This window comes from Orcinus orca, chromosome 19 (assembly GCF_937001465.1).
Source record: "Orcinus orca chromosome 19, mOrcOrc1.1, whole genome shotgun sequence".
Taxonomy (NCBI): domain Eukaryota; kingdom Metazoa; phylum Chordata; class Mammalia; order Artiodactyla; family Delphinidae; genus Orcinus; species Orcinus orca.
In genome coordinates this window covers 42,702,989-42,724,983 of record NC_064577.1, presented here as the reverse complement: position 1 = coordinate 42,724,983, position 21,995 = coordinate 42,702,989, and the positions used below count along the sequence as shown (strand labels likewise).

The 21,995-nt window shown below is 38.0% G+C and overlaps 1 protein-coding gene across 7 annotated transcripts in view; it reads right to left on the bottom strand.

Annotated features, from left to right (window-relative positions):
• FBXL20 (F-box and leucine rich repeat protein 20) overlaps positions 1-21,995 on the bottom strand; it is a 114,095-nt gene that overhangs the window by 7,141 nt on the left and 84,959 nt on the right. For 4 of the 7 annotated variants that reach the window (XM_033410807.2, XM_033410806.2, XM_033410808.2 and 1 more), the window contains exons 7-14: positions 14,119-14,214; positions 12,356-12,482; positions 10,996-11,070; positions 7,481-7,611; positions 5,490-5,550; positions 4,300-4,344; positions 2,484-2,540; positions 1,267-1,479 (exon numbers count right to left, since the gene is read on the bottom strand). In XM_033410807.2, the coding sequence (XP_033266698.1) occupies positions 1,267-1,479; positions 2,484-2,540; positions 4,300-4,344; positions 5,490-5,550; positions 7,481-7,611; positions 10,996-11,070; positions 12,356-12,482; positions 14,119-14,214 (805 nt within the window). The other 3 variants (XM_033410809.2, XM_004282719.4, XM_049702566.1) reach the window with 2 other exon arrangements.

Here is a 21,995-nt window from a genome sequence, read left to right as displayed (position 1 = left end):
CATAATAATAAAACTGGGGAAAAAATTCATGCTAATCTCTTAACCTGTCCCAAAGGGGTTCCCAGAGCTGGAAGAAATTATATAAGCTTAAAAACTTAATTTTTTCCAAGCCATTATGGACAATGTTTCTTCTGATATTTACAAAAAACCTCATTATCCTCTTTTAACAACATGCTTCTAATTTTTACTTCATAGTTTCTAAATTCCTACTATGTTCAAGGCACTGTGCTAGTTATGTAAAAGGGCTGCAAAGATGGTCAAGATGGAGATCCTGCTTTTAGGGGACTTATAGTCTAGACATGCACATAAATAGCTAAATTAAGAGTGTCAAAGTGCTAAGTGACTCTTGAGGATTCAGAGGTGGAAGAGACTCCTGACAGCCAGGCAGGTCCAAAAACCCTAATGTACGTAGGCCATAGAAGACGCTCTGGTTGACCTGTGGCTCTCTTCCTCTTTTGGTGTTGAAGACATATGGGTACAAGGCCTCCCCATTGCAGTTATGTTCTCAGTCCTCTAGGTCTGAAGGGAGAGGCGGAACTGAGGTCAACTGGAACTCAAGATGAAGTGTGCTGCTCCTTTATGCACTCAGATGCCATAAGGCCAACATGGATATTTTTAAAGGTTGATTGTAAGGGCCAAATTAACACAGTGCCTTTCCCACAACAGGCGTCAGGCAGATGTTCCAATAAATGTCTGTTGAGCTGAATAATCCAACATATAGATTCATCCAGTCTTTTATAAGCTCCTTGCTGGCAATCTGTCTTTTAGTCATTTGGCTATACATGGGTCTCTCTATTATGAAGGATGGGGCAAAAGGAAAAGGTAAAAAACTACGTGATCCATTTGTTGCCTTAAAAAAATATGAACCGCAGCAAAACACTTTGATATGAAAGGAAATACAAATTAAAAATTTAAATCCCATTTAACTAAATAGTTTCTTTATGTCACTCCTTTTTTTCCTTTAGAACCAAAATCTGACATTTGCTTTTCTGACTCTGGGCATGTTATTAGAGAGACTCTGCTGGGAGGAGATCTACTTTTCGTCCCTTCAGTGGGTATTTTCCTACCAAATATCTGGAACAACAGGTAAGAACTATCTACCCTTAGGTTTGCTCTCCATCTTTTTTTCTCTTTGCTGAATGTCCACATAAATATAAATAATCACAGGAATCTAAATCTAAAAAAAGGAAATGGAGGGAAAAAATAAAGAAAGAAGGAAAGCGTGCTGAGAACACTAGAGCCAGAGGGTGATGCCACCATCTTTACCCTGAGTCTCTTGATTCCAGCCCGTGTGATTTGCTGGCAGTCATAGAGTTCTATCCGTTCAAGGCTGTGACAGCTCTTCAAGTGCTCCAGGGATGCATCTGTAATTAGGGGGCAGTTGTCCAGTTCAATCACCTCCAGCTGGTCATGGGCGCAGGCCCCGTTCCCCAGGTGACGAATTCCATCGTCTGTGATCAGCTCACAGTGAGACAGACTCTGCAGCCAAACAGAGCAAGGAAGGACACTGAAATATTTAATGGCATTCTTCTACCCAGAGGCCTGTGTGCAACCAAAAAGGAGAATTTTCTCGTTTGAGTCTGAAGTATACGGAGCCATCACTGGAGCCATGTGGTGAAATAAAGAACGCATACTGGAGTTGCTTGGGTTCTGCTTTTGACAATCAATGATCAACATTTCTCTGTGTGATTCTAAATATATTTTGTGAATTCCTATAATGACTGTGAAATAGTTGATAAACAAAATATCTCCCCCCACGCTCTCCACACACAAATTATTGATACTTTTCTTCTCTACAGGGACAAGTGGGGCTTAAGCTTTTCCTGTAAAAAATTTTCTGGAATTTGGACTAAATGTTGAATACCTGGTGCAGGGGCATGCCCAAACAGTTAATTAACCTAAGATAACTCTTACAGCTGTAAGATGTGGTCATCTCTTCACTTTACAAGTTTTCCTTAAATCCCTGGTTCCTCCATGCGAAACTCAGAACCCTCGACCGAAACATAGTTTAAAGTGCCACAAAACACCAAAATAAGCCTAGGTACAGAACAGTCAACCAGAATGCTTTCCCACAGTGTTACTGGAAGCAGTAGCAGAGACCGACCCCTAGTAAAGCCTTGATTGGTTCTATTTTATAGGAACACTTGGTCCCAATGGGAAGCAAGCCGTATTTCAGGCCATCTCATCTCCTGGATCTCTGGAAATTTAAGCACTGTTCAGGCTGGAGTGTAATTCATGTGGGAGCGAGAACTCATACTCTCCATGTCAGTTTTCAAGCTCCAAGCATTGATACAGAAAATGTTTAACTTTTCCAGTTTCTATCTCAGTTTCTCCCTTCACGCAGGTCCTCCCTTGGTCCTCTGTAAGTTGACAGTTTGGAGAAATATGCTTTCCCCTAATGGTAGCCAGGCACCAAGATGAAAGTAAGAGCTGGGTTTTGATTAAATCCAATAGATACATAAAACTTCCACAGTGAAACTCACCAATACTTGAAGTCGAGGACAGTGTATAGAAAGTTGAATTAATGTGCTATCTGTTATCTGAAAGAAACATATAAGTTTATTTTAGGTATAATTCCAAAAAACTCATAGGTCATACGTCATTCTTGACTACACTAGTATTTTAGACTGATATCCTGATATCACTCATCAAATAACAGAATCGTAAGGTTGAAACCCCATCAGCTACCAGAACCTGTTCTTCTTTTTTTTTTTTTATAAATTTATTTATGTCATCTATTTTATTTTTGGCTGAATTGGGTCTTCGTTGCTGCATGCGGGCTTTCTCTAGTTGCGGCAAGCAGGGGCTACTCTTCATTGCGGTGCACAGGCTTCTCATTGCAGTGGCTTCTCTTGTTGCGGAGCACAGGCTCTAGGTGCACAGGCTTCAGTAGTTGTGGCTCGTGGGCTCCATAGCACAGGCTCAGCAGTTGTGGCGCATGGGCTTAGCTGCTCCGCAGCATGTGGGATCTTCCCGGACCAGGGCTCGAACCCGTGTCCCCTGCATTGGCAGGCAGATTCTTAACCACTGCGCCACCAGGGAAACCCCAGAACCTGTTCTTTGAGAACCTATCCAGGCTGGGCTTAAACTCATCTAGTCATCTTTGAACAGGTCTGTCGAAAATTGTTTGTTTTTGAAACAAATGAAAATGTGTTCCCTCATAACTTCCACCCACTGGACTTTGACCTCCTTAGAACCATCACAGAAGTGAATCAGAAGACACTGCTCCATGAAAAAATTTAATGTAGGAACATCCTCAAATTTTTAGATATCTGGCCCATATTTTTATAAGCCATGTCATAACTCAGGATTGATAATTGGCATGTCAGTTATTTTCCCTAAGGGTGGCAGAAAGAGGCTGCTGCTGGGTTAACTACGAACATTCAGTAGGAAGAACTCCTGAAGGAAGAACAGTATTTTATAGTTATCTTAGGATGGAGAGTAAATCAGCATTTCTTTTCAAATTTCTCTCCAATTCTGAGATTGTTGTTATAATACACATAATTTCACAGGGGCTAAGAAATGGCAGGGGTGGGGGACTGGAGTGGGCAGGCGTGTGCACATCACTCAGAAGGACTAACACTGGAAAGGACACACAGGACATTTAGGCATGTGCAAGAAACAGATGGATGTGAATAAGTTTTACTTTAATAAGAACTAATAGGGACTTAGTGTCCGGATAACAAGTAATTTAGAAAAATTGGTGTCTATAGTTATTGAAGTATGTTCTCTTCTTTATTTTTACCATTAAAAAAATTCACTGTTCTATCTTCTTTTTAGGAGTCCCTCTTTAAAATTTCTCCCCAGACAACTAATAAGCTGAAAGCTCTTAAAATTGGTAATAAAAAAAAACCTGTTGATAAGAAGCTAAGTCTGCCTGCCTGAAGGGCAGGGTTCCATACAGAGTTGGGTCTCCAGGGTTAATGATGTAAGGGGCACTGGGTCCAGTTAAGCTAAAAAGGGGCAGTGATATCTATCAGTGTGCTGGGCCTTTAATTGTTTATTAGCATCATAACCCTGTAGCTCTAAGGAAATATCTTAGTATCTTTATGGTCTAAATGCCTGAGCCATCTTTCTTTCCAATGGCAATCTTACCGATGGCATGTATTTTCCTAGTTCCTTAGCAAAAATACCATGAGCACCTCTGCTGGTATGCCTGGAGGACACCTCAATAAATGGAGAGTCAGCAGTGCTGCAGGCTCCCCACTATACTAGGGTAGGGAATTGAATGTTCTGATGTGCGTGTATTGTGTAAGTCTCTACCGTACTATATTTCTGAGTAAAAATCCACAATCTTACCTGAACACACTCTTCCAGGTCCATCTTTTCAAGCTCATGGCAATTCTATAAGATATAAACCCAAACATTACAGTACAAACATTTAAAGTTGGGAAAAAATTAAGGCGAGAAAACTAAGAAGTAGTATTAAATAGACTGATGAAATCTTAAGAGCTTCAGTGTTGGTATCATTCTTACATCACTTCCTGCCTTATTCCATTAATTACACATTTTTTTAAAATTTATTTTTATTTATTTATTTTTGGCTGCATTGGGTCTTCATTGCTGTGTGCGGGCTTTCTCTAGTTATGGCGAGCAGGGGTTGCTCAGCAGTTGTGGCGCAGGGGCTTAGCTGCTCCGCAGCATGTGGGATCTTCCCGGGCCAGGGCTTGAACCCGTGTCCCCCGCATTGGCAGGCAGATTCTTAACCGCTGCGCCACCAGAGAAGTCCCTAATTACACATTTTTAAAAGGCCTTTATCACCGTGAAATTTCTCAACTATTCCACACTTCAAAGTATCTAACGTCTTAAAAGTCCAAGGGAATAAATTTCCTGAACATTGATACTGAACTAATACAGAGATCCTTTCAACCAAAAATAATTTAATGAAAATGATTTCTTTGTAAGCACAGAAGGGGAATTTGTATGTCCTCATCTAGTTATGCCATGGGCTGCCCCCGCCCCCATTAGTATTCCACTGATCTGCCTGAAAGCAAATGCCCTTCCCATGTTCCATTACACTCGTCAAAGATGGTATAATTTTAAATACTATTATTATACAGTGATTTACAAACCACTCCATGTATTAAAATCTTGTGGAGAATACAGAAAATCTCTTAAAACCTCTCCATTTAAATCAGGCTTATATGTTTCTTTCAACATTACTCTCATCCACCAGTTGCATACCAAATAACCAAATAAGCTTCTTTCAAAAGCACTAGGAAATTCCCACTTAGTTTAACATAATCTTATAAGGAGGCGGAAAATCAAGTCTCACGAAGGAATGTCATGGTCTCCAACGCACGTCTGCCTTTCCAGAGCAGCTGCCTGTAGCTGCAGCCCAAGGACGCTCAGGAACACCAGCCACAGAGACGTCCCCCCACATCCTACACCCTCAATTCTGCTGCCATTCCACATTTCCCTCATTGCTCATTCTTCTGAAATAAAACAAACCCTGAACAAAACCTACAGAACCTGAAGAAAACACTTACCCTGGCCAGAGTGGTAAAGCCTACATCTGTTAGTTGAGAACACCTTGCGACTTCTAATATTCTGTTAAAAAAACAAAGTGAAAGTCAACCCATTGGTCCCTGAAAACTGGGTTTATTAAAACAGCAAGAATTTAAGAAAACAACCTCTTATTCCCTAAGGACTATATAACACGGAGTTACATTCACAGCTAAGCAAGTCTGTATACAGATCTTGCTATTCATTTTCATGGAGTCATCATAAAGTGGTCCTGTAAATACCACATTTTAGGGTGATGCAATCAGAAGAATATAATAGAAGCTTGTAGTTAATGCCAAAATGCATGAGAAACGCATTTAAAAGCCTTCTTGATGGCATACTGCTTACCCCCAGAGGGCAGCCTGCTCCTAGAAAACAAAGGAGATGGAGATAAATACTCTGTCTCAGTTAATCTGTTGCTAAAGTAAATTATTCTCTTTCCCTATTTTACATGTAGGCTCACTAAGATTTAAATAGCTTTTCGAAATACTATGAAGGGACTGGTTAATCATAGACCTGTCCCAAATATGAAATTCCATACTTATGAAAAAATACCCTTAAGCTTCCTGCCTCCTCCCACAGGCTCCCAGGGAGGCCCAGTGGAGAGGGCAGCTGAGCCCCTATCGGAACTGCTGAACACCACCCTAAATATCAACCACAGGGCTGGGGAATCAAAAATAGTAGCTCTTCTTTGTGAAAAGTCTGGTGGTGCCTGCACAACAGTACCAAAGAACACTGTATGTTTGCTTACAAATTACTATAGAAGTTGAAAAAAAACATAAAGCTAAAGTATAAGGAATCATTATCAACTGACAATCAATTAAAATACTGTATCTAATGGGAAAGTATGATCTGACTGAACCCAACTTTTAAGTATCACATTTGAGAGCCTTTCTTTTCTAACAATAAAATAAACCATGAAGGAGAATGGAGCTGAACATCCCTGTCTTTAAAACAGAAAAAGGTAATACGTAATGTTTTTTAGAGAGAAGACTGGCTACCTCCTCAGCTCCTGGCGAGTATTCTACTCTAGGCTTCCGAGATTACGAAGGCCTGTGGCCAGGTGATTACAAAAAAGTTTTAAGAAAGTTTTTATTGGTTTACAATGATTCTTATGTGTAAGACAAGTGGTTTCATAGGTTCTGGAGCTAGACTGTCTGAGATGGAACACTTGCTCCTGCACTTACTAACTGTGAGACCTTGAACAGGTTACTTGACCTGTGCTTCGGTTTTCTCACCTATATTATAGAGATAATAACAGTGCTTGTATGGTGTTATGATGATTAAATGAAGTAATATTTGTAAATAATTTAAAACAGTGGCTGACATGTTTACTATATAGTAAGTACAATATAAGTTTTGTTTTAAAGAACAAAAAAGGTATACGGGGATTATCCCTATTTATTACAAATAGTGTGCTGTGTGCTCTTACAAAATCAATATGGGCTTGATACCATGTGCATGCTAACACTGCATTCTTAGTGAATAGTCAGCCAATCCTGTATTTAGGTAGAGAAGAGGAGCCACAGAGAAATAAAGCTTGCTTTAAAAGACCATCAGCACAAAGGAAGAGCTGTTTTTTCTCTTTAAATACTCCCTGCTATGTACCTGGCATCATTACTACAATATAAATGATCACAGGGTGGGCTTCTAAAAACTTTCTTCAGAAAGGAATTATATGAAAGCATTAATAAGAGAAAATGCCTTTATTTCTTTTCTCAAGTAATGTGATAAAATGTTGATATTTTTCTAGTATGGATAGCCAAGAAGCAGAAAATGAGGACTATTACCCCCTGGTTCAGGCCAATTACATGGAATCAAATGAGGTACAAAGCAAGTAGGTGCGCATCTGAAAGGGTAGTAGTGGCCTTGTAGTGTCTACCTTAAAAAATTCAAGGTTCCAAGGAATAAATATGAGTGAAGGAGGCCACTGCTCCTTTCCCCTGATTTTTTGAGATAACCAAGAAATGTTTACCTAAGCCGTGGGCAGTTCTGACCTAAAGCGTTCAGGATGGCATCTGTGATGTTGGAGCAGCCAGAGGCACAGAGGGACTGTAACTTATGGCACCCTCTGCATATAGTAATGAGACCTTCATCTGTGATTTGCTAAAAAAAACAAGAGGGAAAAACCCATAGTTATTAGTAACTTGGCAGAAGATAAAGACAGAAAAAAGTTACCTCTGTGAAACAAGTGCCAAAAAGAAATAAAAGCAGATTTGATATTAACCATGTAGCAGACCTAAAAGAAAATGAATACACTTTGTTTCTTCCTTCCAGTTCCTTTTGATTTAGCTTTCAAGAGAATCTGTGCTCATTTCTGGTGCAAAGGGAAGAAGCTATAACAGGGTTCTTTTAACCTAATGGGACTGACAAGACTGGGAACAGATGGGGTGCATCATGGTGTAGGTTCAATTAAATGATTTTAAAACCTAGAAAACAGATAAAAACAGCAGTATTTTAATAGTATAAATGCATTTACAAGTTCAAAATTGATACTGATATTAAGGTACTTTAAAAAAATGAAACAACCTGTGGATCACAGCTGTAATCTCATATCAACCATAAATCCATTTATTTCTAAATTTTAGTTTTATAATATAAAGACTATCCTACCTGGAAACAACCTAAATGTGCATTGACAGACGAATGGATAAAGAAGATGTGGCACATATATACAATGGAATATTACTCAGCGATAAAAAGGAACAAAATTGAGTTATTTGTAGTGAGGTGGATGGACCTAGAGTCTGTCATACAGAGTGAAGTAAGTCAGAAAGAGAAAAATAAATACTGTATGCTAATGCATATATATGGAATCTAGAAAATTGGTACTCATGAGCCTAGTGGTAGGGCAGGAATAAAGATGCAGATGTTGAGAATGGACTTGAGGACACAGTGGGGGAAGGGGAGGCTGGGACATAGTGAGAGAGTGGTACTGACATATATACACTACCAAACGTAAAATAGGTGGCTAGTGGGAAGCTGCTGCATAGCACAGGGAGATCAGCTCAGTGCTTTATGACCACCTAGAGGGGTGGGATAGGGAGGGTGGGAGGGAGGCTCAAGAGGGAGGGTATATGGGGATATATGTATGCATACAGCTGATTCACTTTGTTGTACAGCAGAAACTAACACAACATTGTAAAGCAATTATACTCCAATAAAGATGTATTAAAAAAAAAGACTATCCTAATTTAATGGAGATAAATAGTTGTATCCAACTCAAATATAATTTTGTATGTTTTAAATTATTATTTTATATTATTTTAAAATGAAAAAACACAAAAGATGTTACATTAAAAAAAAGATGTCATATATAAAAATCTTAACATGTTGGATATGATCAGCATTTTAATTTGTCCTGATAGATTTGCTAATTTTGTGTAAGCCTCAGAATAAAGCTCTCCTGTCATTTCTGTTTAATCAAACAGTATTCTTAGGTTACAAGGACAACTGAAACAGAAATCAAACTTTAAATATTCACTGCCTAAATCAGTATGTTCTCAGTATTATAGAACTGAAACAACATACAGATGAAAAATGGATGCTAAGGCAGATGCAAGATCTGTCATGAGAATAAACTGATGAGGCATATACACATGTAGAAGTACCTTAAAAAGGTGCCACACAGGGGCTTCCCTGGTGGCGCAGTGGTTGAGAGTCCGCCTGCCGATGCAGGGGACGCGGGATCGTGCCCCGGTCCGGGAAGATCCCACGTGCCGCGGAGCAGCTGGGCCCGTGAGCCACGGCTGCTGAGCCTGCGCGTCTGGAGCCTGTGCTCCGCAACGGGAGAGGCCACAACAGTGTGAGGCCCGTGTACCGCAAAAAAAAAAAAAAAAAAAAAAAAAAAGTGCCACACAAATGTGACGTATAGTTATTACTAAACAAGGATAACTGAAAGAAATGTAAATAAAGAGAGAAGCAGCAATCCATAAACCTGCATATTTAGCAGGCCAATGGAGTTTGCGTCACACATTATTAACAAAATACTGGGAGGGCTGTGCTGCCTTTTCTTTCTTAATGTTTTGAAATCTACAAGGGATTACTGAGGAAGAAAGTCATATTACCAATACTTTAAATTGTTAAAAGAGCAAAATCTACTAAACTTTTGTGTTTTCAAATTAGTCAAGAAAAAGAGACTACATTAAGTGTGTACTTTGGTCCCTTCAATAGTTCTGGGCAGACACTTCAAGAAGTGTCACGAATGCTGAGAATCATTTCATCACATTGTACAGAATGACAGAAGGAATGACTCATGCCCTATGATCTGGGTGAAGGTAAACAGTAAAATAAACATGACAGAGCTGGTTCTTTATGCTTACTAATTGGTTTCTGTCTGCTGGAAGGGTAAAGGAAATGAAACTAAAATGGCTAACGGTAGGTATGGTATACATGTATTTATATGTATGTATGTGTGTACGTACGTAACATATACACACACATATACAGAGTGCACATGTGTATATTTATGTATGTATATAAATAAAATCTGAAGATGTGCAAGAACAGTTTTTTCCTGCCACTGTAAGATGACGGTTTCGTGTTTACAATAGCTGTGTAAGATCTTTCTTTCAGGCCAAATATTTGTTTCATAAATGAAAGTAGGCAAATTCTGGTAGTTAGCAACTATGGAAATCAAAATATCATTCCTTTGACTCAGTCTCTAGGAGCCTCTGAAACAGATCGCTATCAGCACCATCCCTTAAGGGCTGGGAGGCCAGGGTGCTTAAATTGCACAAAACGTGGCCCTATATGTGTCACCTTTAAACTAAACAACCACTATGCTCTAAAGTTTCAGGTGACCAAACAAGAAGGAGAGAGTATTATACACAGAAGGCTTAGCAAAAACAAAGAAAACCCTCACCAACTTTTTTCATTGCTATGAGAGGCTCTCACTCCAAGGCAACACATATATGCAATTTTCAAGGCAAGAGGCAAAAGCTAAAGGTGTATTGTCAATGTTCTAGGATCCTGAATAGTTTCAGCAAATTCTCTGAACAAAATTCAGGGGGTTTGGGATAGACACAAAAAAGCTGATAGTCTAAACAAGCCAAATGTGAACTACAAATACTACTTGAAAATAATTTAAAGGGTACATTTTGCTTGTCATCTGCTTATATCAATGATTCCCAATAGTCATTACTCCCTGATAAATGTTAGTCGGTGTGACTGCAATTAATTTACCAAAAATATTTTAAATGCCGCACTCTGTGAAAAATTTACTTCTAAAAAGTAGAGTTTTCTTAAGTAGAAGAGAAAGGGGTGGAGCTACAGTTTAGCTTATTTGGAATTCTGTATAAGCTACCCTCTATCTCATCTACGTCAAAGCCCCTAGGGGCGAGTACTGTTGAGCATTTAAAAAGTCATCTATGATTACTGCATCCCCAGGGTTGAAGCAGACAAACTACTGGTCTTTATGACTGAAACTCTTACAATAATATTATTGAAATGAATTACTAATACAGAAGAGTTGTGGGAAGGACTGCTTACTAAGCAAGTCTGCAAGTTCAAAGTCACCAGTTCAGGACAGTGTGCACCTATGTACTTGAGAGCTTCATCTTCTAGCTAGAAAGATTAAAAAGAGAGAAGAAATTATTACTGACATTGTTTAAAATATTAAAACCTTAAATCTTAAAGATTTAAGAGTGTACACATTCATCAACACATTCTAAGTATAGCCAACCAACTTTCAAAGGAACAAATGAACCAGAAACAATGAACTATGATCATATAAACGTGTAATTCAAATGATTAGTACAGTTATCAGTATTTGTTATCAGTTCTGACCACGTCAAATTCATATTATCACCAAATCAAGGGAAAGATAAAATAAACATTGCCTAATGTTTATGGATTTTTCTTCTGATAAATTAAAGATGCCTTGCAGCATTTTGCTGAGGGATTTTGAAACTAAAATAACTTTCACATTGCTACACTCCCTGTAAAGTTTCTTAACAACAAACTTTTGGGAACAGGAGCTGAGAAAGAAATCTGTAGTTTATCTGCTGCTAGAAGATCAGTGCTATGCGTACAGTGCGGAGAACAGATCACAAGTAATTGACTATAATGACGCACCCCAATCAGTATTTTTCAGGATTCCATAAATAACCAGGAGCTCAAGTTGTTGTTTTAAGGTGGTCATACTTTCAAAGCTCTGTTTCAAACCGTGGAAATCCTCCCTTCATGGTGAAAGAATGAGGGCATTTTTGAATAGAATACAAGGCATGGTTTTAGCAACCATTAATAAAATAAGGTAATAAGAGCCTAGCCCTACTTTGTCAGTCACTTCTAAACTCACTCTTGATCATTTCCTTCCAGGTGTTGTTACCATGTCAACTCCTTTTTTTTTCCCACTGTAAAACACTGTGATATTAAAAATTTTAATGACAAAATATGTTGGATTTGTGATGTGACTGGCAGGAAATTAGCATCAATACTATAAAATGTAGCTTGCTGTATACTTGGCACATTTAAGAAAAGCTCTTGGTAGTTAAACTAGTGGAAACTGCCAAGACTGTCTTCCTTGCCTATCCAGTTCAAGGTCTCAGGCAGTGACAACATGACAAGTTGTCTTTTCAGATTAAATTACATGAAACCCTTCTTGCCTGTGGCACCTGTTCCGTATTATGATTTTGTCTTCCCATCTTGCCTCCCCTCAAAAATTTATCTTTGGTCAGGCAGATGTTAATTCTTCTATTTTTTCACTCTAGGGAAAACCCTTTAATTTTTGGTACGCATGGGTCTCTGGTCAGTAATACACAACTACTACGTATCTCTCAAGCCAACATCTTGGGCTGCCCACCAAGTTCATGGTGCCTCTATCATTCACAAGTAAGACAGGGAGTATTACCTGTGTGCAGCCTTTTAAGAATAAGGCTTTAAGACCTCCACAGCCTCTCACTAGTGCTTGGATACCATCCTTGGTTACTTGGTCACACCAGGAAATGTTTAATTGCTCCAACAGTGGACATCCCTCACTTAGGATAAAACAAAATGAAACAAACATATGACTAAATCCAATTCCAAAGGCACCAAAGTCTCATTTTATTGGCCATCTAGTTGGGGACATATTTACTTAATGTAGATTTAGAATACAGGCAATTCTGTAACAAAAGGGGCATTTATCAACGCTCATGGTGTTCATGTCCTACATCACTAGGAGGGCTAGCTCAAATCCACCTTAACTAACAAGCTCAGGCACAATGCTGTTTTTCAGATACATCAGATTTTTATGGAGGTTTATACTTTTCAAAGTATATTCTTTTTGCACTTATCACAAATGTAACGGTCTCTATATAGGAAATGGAAATTAAGCGACTGGTTCAAGTTAACAGAGTAATTAATGAAGAGTCAGATTCAAACTCAAATTCTCTATCAAATAATTCAAGTACTTATCAAAGTAATAATGAGGCCATTTAAACTTTTATTTAAAAACTTACAAAGGATCTGTAAATTCTCTCTCTTGGGAAGTATCTAGGGTACAGTTTCCACAGGCTGAATTTAGGATATATTGTATTATGAGATCTCTGCCTTCTATCAAACACTAGCTTCATCTTTGATCTTTGATTTCACATTTAAACTATGGAAGAATCCCAAGCTCTGTGGCATTCTTTGGAAAATACTGCTTTAATTGTTTTATAAAATAAAGCCAGGGGATCTTAGTTCAAGTTTATTCTTCAACATTAATAGTGTGACTTCAGGCAAGTCACTTCGGGAAGCCTGACAGAACCTCTCTTAAACCAAGATTAGCAGTAGCCCTTCTATGTTCTCCCCAAACTAATGCACTCATTTCTACCACAGCACTTATCCCGCTGTAATATGACAACACATTTAGTTTTTTTTTTCTTCTACGAGACTCTGAGCAACTTAAGGGCAGCAACAATATCTTATTCAGTTACCTCCCATGGTTGAATCTCAGTACCCGGCATTCAAAAATGTTTTAGATTTTCTTATCTGTAAAGTGTCTGTCCTATCTACCTCACAAGATTTCAAAATAAATGAGATCATTTATGTGAATTACTTATGAACTATAAACACTGTTATACTATCTTATTTATTATCCTACACCAGCCTTAGATACATGTGTTCAGTGCTCATAAGGAAGGTATAGAAGGAGACACATTTTCAGATTACTTACACTCTACTTAACTAAATTTACATTTCATCTTTTAATGGCTTAATTCTTACTATTCATAAATGTAACTAATACATGGCACCATGATCTTTTATAAAAGGCTGATAAAAAAGTAAAAGTACAAAGACATTGGGCATTTCACCCTCCTTTTAAGATATACCTTTTTGTAATGCACTTTTAAAAAATACAGTAACATTAAAACAATGAAAACTTACTGAGCACTTACTATATATACAGAATCCTGCTAAGCACTTCATTCATGTACAAACTGTACTATTCTGTTCAGAAATCCTAGTTACCTCTATCATTTCACCTGAATGTGTCCTGTAATTTGGGCAAGTAGTAAAACAAAAGATCTATTTTGAACTACAGTACGTATCTATAAAAACATAGTTTCCTTCAATTCCAACTTTATTTTAGTTAATAAAAAAATAAGTATCTGTTCTGATTATTGGACATTCTTGTTGTAAGAAATTTACCTCAGAGCTTTTAGAGACATGTTTGTTATTGATGTACAGGAAGCCAAGTCAAGGTGCCTGAGTTTGGAACAGAACTTGCTAAGGCTAGTACATGTACTGAAAAATGGAAAAAGGAGAAAATAATGAATAAACAAATAAGAACACATCCTACTAAGGATATTAGTATGATATACCAATATCATACACAATTCTCAATAAACAAATACGAACACATCCTTGGAATATCATACATGACTCTCACATGTTACAAGAACTGTAAAATTTCCATACCCCAAATAAAAGCAGTTATAAATCCAGGGACCTTTCATGCTGAGGAAGAGGCAGGTTTACGAAGGATAAAAAAAGCTGTGCTGTTTATGAGAGTGTGCATGAGGGGAAGATGGTGCCTGATTCACATTTGGAAATGTTAGTAGCTACTGACAGCAAACTACATTTGTGCTGATAAGAGATCTACATGCATTTTGTAAATTCTGGAACACCAGAAAGATAGCTAGTACCTGCCAGCAAGTGGTGAAACATGAAGCCCAAAACCTCTGTCTCTGCTCTTTCACTTAAATCTCTTTCTGCTCAGATAACCTTTTGCATGGCAGTAATGAAAAAATAGGATTTTTGCAAGGTATACAGAGGATGGACCAGTGTTGGGCTGAAACAAACTAAGTTATGTAAATTACTGCCTGCTTTCCTCTATGAATTCCTTAAAGGCTCTTTTCCCACAGCGGTCAAGTTCCTCATTTAAAATTTTTTTAAATTACAGACAATCTCAAATATACTCAAGAATGAATAACAGAGAATGCACATGTACCATCATTAAGCTTTGACGTTTATCAATATTCTACTATTGCTATTTCATCTATTTTTCTCCTTTGTTTGTTTCAGTATTTTAGAGCGAATCCCAGACATATTATTTTACCTGTAAATATTTCAGGACATATTTCTAAATAAGGATTTTAATTCCTTAATGTCTGACACCCAGTCTGTGTTCAAGTTTCCTCAATTGCCTCATAAATGCCTTTGTCAAATTGCCTCTTGTGGTTTTATTTTGCAATTTTGTAATGAACACTCTTTCTTGTGTTTGTTAACCATTCATCTCTTTCCTTGGTGAAATGTCTAAATGCTCAGGCTTTTTTTTTTTTTTAATTAATTAATTTATTTTTTTGGCCATGCAGCACGGCATGCAGAAAGAACCTTAATTCCCCAACCAGGGATTGAACCCATGCTCCCTGCAGTGGAAGCATGGAGTCTTGACTACTGGACCGCCAGGGAAGTCCCAGGCCTATTTTTAATTGGATTGCCTTGTTATTGATTGTAAGAATTCTCTATATATTCTTGATACACATCTTCTTTAATTTCTCTCAGTAATGTTTTATGGTTTTCAGAGTCGAAATCTGGCATTTCTTTTGGATTTATGTTATCTGCCAAAAGAGACAGTCTTCCTTCCTTCCTATTGGTATGCTCTTTTTTTTTTTTTTTTTTGGTAAACTTATTGCATTGGCTAGAATCCCCAGCAGAATGTTGAATAGAAACTCACTTTGCTCCTGACTTTAAGGTAAGGCATTCAGTCTCTCACCATTAAGTACATTGTTAGCAGTAGGTTTCTCATGGAAGCTTTTGATCAGATTAAGGAAACTCCCTTCTATTCCTAGTTTGTTGATTTTTTTTTTTTTTTTTTGGCTGCGCCTGGAGGCTTACAGGATCTTACTTCCCCAACCAGGGACTGAACCCGGGCCCTGTCAGTGAAACTGCTGAGTCCTAACCACTGCACCTCCAGGGAATTCCCTGTTTAAAATTTTGATCACGAATGAATGTTGCATTTTGTCATGTGCTTTTACTGTATCTAATGATGTATTAGTTAGCTACTGTTGCTCAGCAAATTACCTCAGAAATGAGCAGCTTAAAACAATAATTATTTATTATCTCATGGTTTTCATGGATCAGGAACATAGGCACAGGCAGCTTAGCAGGGCGACTCTGACGCCACGTCTCTCACAAGGCTACCATCAAGGTACTACGGGCCACAGCTGCAATCATCTCAAAGGTAACTAGGTACAGATTCCCTTCCAAGCTCATTGAGGCGGATGTTGGCAGACCTTAGACGATCTAATTCCAAGCTTACTCATTTGGTTTTTGATAGAATTCAGGTTCTTGCTGGCTGCTGGCCAGAGACCTCAGTTTCTTGCCACATGGACCTCTCCACAGAGCTACTCACAACAGGGCAGCTTGCTTCCCCAGAGCTGGAGAAGAAAGTAGAGCAAGATAGAAGTCACAGTCTTTTTGTAACCTAATCTCCAAAGAGATATCCAATCTCTTTTGCAGCATTCTATTGTTAGAAATGAGTCACTAGGTCCAGTCCACGCTCAAGGGGAAAAGATTACACAAAGGTGCAAATATGAGGAGGTAGGGATTATTTGGGGGTCATTTTAGAGGCTGCCTATCATAGTGAGATGATCATGTGGTTTCTGTCCTTTATTCCAGAGGGCAGTAAATCTCACCAGCTGCCTATTTTTATATGGCCACAAGTCAAGAATGGTTTTGGCATTTTTAAATGGTTGAAAGAAGATACTATTTTGTGACATGTGAAAATTAAATGAAATTAAAATCTCAGCACCATGCAATAAAGTTTTATTGGAGCACAGCCATGCTCATTTGTTTATGTATTGTCTGTGGCCACTTTGTAAAACATTGGCAATGTTTGTAAAACACTGGCAGAGTTGAGTAGCTGTGACAGAGACCATATGGCCGACAAAGCCTTAAATATTTCCTTATCCAGCCCCATACAGAAAAAGTTTGTTGATCTCTGCTTTATTCTACTAATTATTATGAACTATTACATTAACTGATTTTCAGATGTTATACCACACTTGTATTTCTGGGATAAATCCCAGTTGGTTAAGATCCAACCCTTTTATATGTTGCTGGATTCAGTTTGCTAAAATTTTGTTAAGTATTTCTGCATCTCTGTTCCTGAGGAATACAGTAGATTTCCTTTTATTGTGATATCTTTGTTTGGCTTTGACATCAGATATTTTTGGTATCAGAAAAATATTGGCCGGAGAAAACAAGTTATGAAGTATTTCTTCTTTTACTTCATGAGTGAGTTTGAGTATTGGTGTTATTTTTTCTTTAAATATTTGATGGACTCACCAGTGAAGTCATCTGGGCTTGGGCTTTTTTTGTGGGACAATTTTGAATTACTGAATGTACTTGCTATAGATCTATACAGATTGTCTATTTTTCTGTTGAGTCAAATTTGGTAATCTGTGCCTTCCCAGGAATTTATCCATTTCACCTAGGTTGTCTGATTTGTTAGTATGAAGTTATTTATGGTATTACCTGATAAACATTTCATCTGTCTTTTGGCTACTTAGTTCTCTCCTTTATTCCTGCTTTTGATAATCTGAGTCTTCTCTCTTATTTTCTTAGTCTAGGTTTGTCAATTTAAAAAACTTTTTTCAATGAACCAGCTCTTGGTTTCATTGATTTTATTACTGTTTTTGTTTCCTATTTCTCTGATATCCAATCTAATCTTTATTTTTTCCTTCTTTTTGCTTTGGGCTTTGCCCTTCTATTTTCTTAAAGTTGAAGGTTGTTACTGATTTGAGCTTTCTTTCTTTCCTCTTTTGTGATATAGGAATGCAGAGTTGTATCATTACCTTGGCTGAATCACATAAATTTTGGTAGCTTTTCAGTTTCATTCAGTTCAAAATTATTTAGAAGCATGATGCTGAATTTCCAAATACTTGAGCTTTTCCCACATTTTGTTCTGTCATGAATCTCTAGTTTAATTCTCTAGTTCTGGTCAGAGAACATATTTTGAATGATTTTAATCTTCTTAAATTGATTAAGACTTGTTTAGTGGCCCAATCTATGCTCTATCCTGGAGAATGTTCCAGTATGTTTGTAAAGAATGTTTATTCTGTAATCATTGGGTGGAGTGTTCTATCTGCATAGTATGCATTTTTCCATCTGTTTACTTTCAACCTATTTGCAGCTTTGAATCTAAAGCATGTCTCTTGTAGACAGCACATAGTTGCGTCTTGCTTTTTGTTTTTGGCTGCATTGGGTCTTCGTTGCTGTGTGCAGGCTTCTCTAGTCGTGGCGAGCGGGGTCTACTCTTCGTTGCAGTGCGTGGGCTTCTCATTGTGGTGGCTTCTCTAGTTGTGGGCCACTGGCTCTAGGCACACGGGCTTCAGTAGTTATGGCACGTGGGCTCAGTAGTTGTGTTGTGGGCTCTAGAGCGCAGGCTCAGTAGTTGTGGTGCACGGGCTTAGTTGCTCCGTGGCATGTGGGATCTTCCCGGATCAGGGCTCGAACCCACATCCCCTGCATTGGCAGGTGGATTCTTAACCACCACGCCACCAGGCAAGCCCCGGGTGTTGCTTTTTAATCCATATTGATAATCTGTCTTTTGGGTGAAGAGTTCAGTCTGTCTACATTTAATAAAATTATTGATATGGTTGGATTTTCCCTCCCATTTTGCAATCCTTTTCTGTTTGCTTCATGCTTTTTCTGAGTTTGTTTTTCTGTGTCTCCTTTACTGTTTTCTTGTTTTTAAGTGTACTGTTTCAATTCCTCTGTTGACTTTTTACTTTTTCTTTCTCTAATTATTTTCTTACAGTCTGCTCATGGAATACCATATGTATCTTAATTTACCACAATCTATTTCAAAACAATAACTTAGGGACTTCCCTGGTGGTCCAGTGGTAAAGAATCTGCCTTCTAATGCAGGGGATACAGGTTCGATCCCTGGTCTGGGAACTAAGATCCCACATGCCATGGGGCAACTAAGCCCACGCACCACAAGTACTGAGCCCATGAGCCTCAACTAGATAGCCCGTGTGCTGCAAACTACAGAGCCCATGTGCTATGGAACCCACACTCCACAACTAGAGAGAGAAAAAAACAACCCGCACACCACAACTAGAGAGAAGCCCGCGCACCACAACTAAAGATCCTGCACACCTTAACAAAGATCCCACATGCCACAACTAAGACCCAACACAGCCAAAAAAATAAAATAAATTAAAACAAGCATAAAGCACAAGCATGTTGCTTCAATACATAATGGTTCCCTCCTCTCTCCTTTGTGCTATTATTTTCATATGTTCAAATATATTTCATATATTACCTCTCTATATATATTATAGACCTAACAATACAATGTTATAATGATTGCTTTATACAATCTTCTATTTTCTAAAGAAGTTAGGAGAAGATATGAAAAAATCAGAGTCTTAGATTTACCCACATATTTACCGTTTCCGATGCTTTTCATTTACCAATTCCTATGGATCCGAGTTACTGTCTGGTATTTATTTCCTTTCATCCTGAAGGGCTTCCTTTACTATTTCTTGCCAGGCATATTTACTAGGGACAAATTCTCTCCCTTTTTGTTTATCTGGGAATGTCATTATTTTGCCTACATTTACAGAGGACAGTTTTGCTAGATACAGAATTCTTGTTTTGTTCCTTTCAGCACACTGAGTATGTCACATGGCTCTGGTTTCCATTATTTCTGATTAGGTCACCCATTAACCAAATATTCTTTTTGTATACATGAATTATTTTCCTTTTGCTGCTTTCAAAAATTTCTGTGTTCAATTTTCAACAGTTTGGCCCTCACATGTCTAGGTATGGATATTTTTATCCTTCTTGGGGTTCACTGAACTTCTTAGACCTGTAGATTAACGTTTTTCATCAAATTTGGGAGGTTTTCTGCCATTAATTTCTCACTTTTTTTCTTCTTCCTGCCTCTTTCTATCTTGTCTGGGATTCATTCACATTCTACTCTTGATGTTGTTCCACAGGTCTCTGAGGCTCTGTCCATTTTTCTTTAATCTTTCTGTTCTTTAGACTGGATGGATAATTGCTACAGATCTCTAAATTTATTATTTTTTAATATTTGTTTATTTTTGGCTGCATGGGTCTTCATTGCTGCGCAAGGGCTTTTCTCTAGTTGCGACGAGTGGGGGCTACTCTTTGTTGCAGTCTGCAGGCTTCTCATTGCGGTGGCCTTTCTTGTTGCGGAGCACAGGCTCTAGGCGTGTGGGCTTCAGTAGTTGTGGCACATGGGCTCAGTAGTTGTGGCTCACGGGCTTAGCTGCTCCGTGGCATGTGGGCTCTTCCCAGACCAGGGATTGAACCCGTGTCACCTGCACTGGCAGGCGGATTCTTAACCACTGCGCCACCAGGGAAGCCCTACAGATCTCTAAATTTATTGATTGATTACCTGTTTTTCTGGGGTTTTTTCCCTCTAGCCTTATTGACATGTAACTGACATATAACATTATGTAAGTTTAAGGTATACAATGTGATGATTTGATACACATATATGTTGTGGAATGTTTACCACAAGAAGGTTAGTTAACACACTGTTTACCTCACATAAATACCATTTTGTTGTTGCTACAGTGAAAACATTTAAAATCTACTCTCAAGTATACAATACAGTACTGTTAACTATAGCCATCATGCTATGTATGTTTTAGATACTGTATTTCCAATTCTAGAGTTTCCATTTGGCTCATATTTTACAATTTCTTTTAATTGATATTCTCTATTTAACAAGTTATTATTATCATACTTTGCTTTTGAAAATTGGGTATATAATTAACATGTAACATTATATTAGTTTTAGGTGTACAACAAAATGATTCAATATACACATATATTGCAAAATGATTACCACAATAAGTCCATCCATTACTATGCACGGCTCCAATTTTTTTTTCTTGTGATGAAAACTTAAATTTCTTTCTTTCTTTCTGGCTGCGTTGGTTCTTCGTTGCTGCGCACGGGCTTCTCATTGCAGTGGTTTCTCTTGTTGTGGAGCACAGGCTCTAGGCGCACAGGCTTCGTAGTTGTGGCACTCAGGCTCAGTAGTTGTGGCTCTCAGGGTCTAGGGCTCAGGCTCAGTAGTTGTGGCACACAGGCTTAGTTGCTCTGCGGCATGTGGGATCTTCCCGAAGCAGGGCTCGAACCTGTGTCCCCTGCATTGGCAGGCGGATTCTTAACCACTGCGCCACCAGGGAAGTCCATGAAAACTTTTAAGACCTACTTTCCTTTAATTTTTAGAAATCTGATTTCAGTGTATGTAACGTGCACATATTTTTATTAAGTTTATCCTTAAGTATTTTATGTTCTTGGATGTTACCACGAATGTTGCTATATTTAAAATTTCATTTTCCATTTGTTCGTTGATGGTTTACAGATACAGAATTAATTTTTGCATATTGGCCATGTTTCCTGTGAACTTGCTAGAACCCTATCATGCCATTTAAAAATTATTTTCTAATCTGTATGACTCCGCTTTTTCTTCCCTTATTGTACTAGGTGGACTTCCAGTACAATGTTGAATAGATGTAGTAGACCTAATATCCATGCTTTGACCTTAGGGGGAAATGTTCAGTATTTTATGACTAAATACAATGTTAAAATTAGGTTTTTCATATATACAAGTTATCAGGTTGAGGAAGTTACCTTCTCCTAGTTTGTTTAGAGATTTTATCCTTAATGGGTGTTTAATTTTGTAAAATGCTTTTTCTGGATCTATTGAGATGATCATGTGATTTTTCTTCTTTGATCTGTTATTAAGTTGGAACTTAATAACACTGACTGATTTCGCATGTTAAAACAACCTTACATTTCTGAGATAAATCCAAATTGATTATGATTTATTACCCTTTTCATATGTTGCTGGGTTCAATTTGATAATATTTTGTTACGAATTTTTACAAGTGCATGTGGGATATTGGCCAGTAGTTTCCTTTTCCTGTAATTTTTATTTTATTTTTGATATCATGGTAATGATGATCTCATATAATGAATTAGAAAGTTTTCCCTCCTCCTCTATTTTTTTGAAAGATTATTCCTTTCTAAAA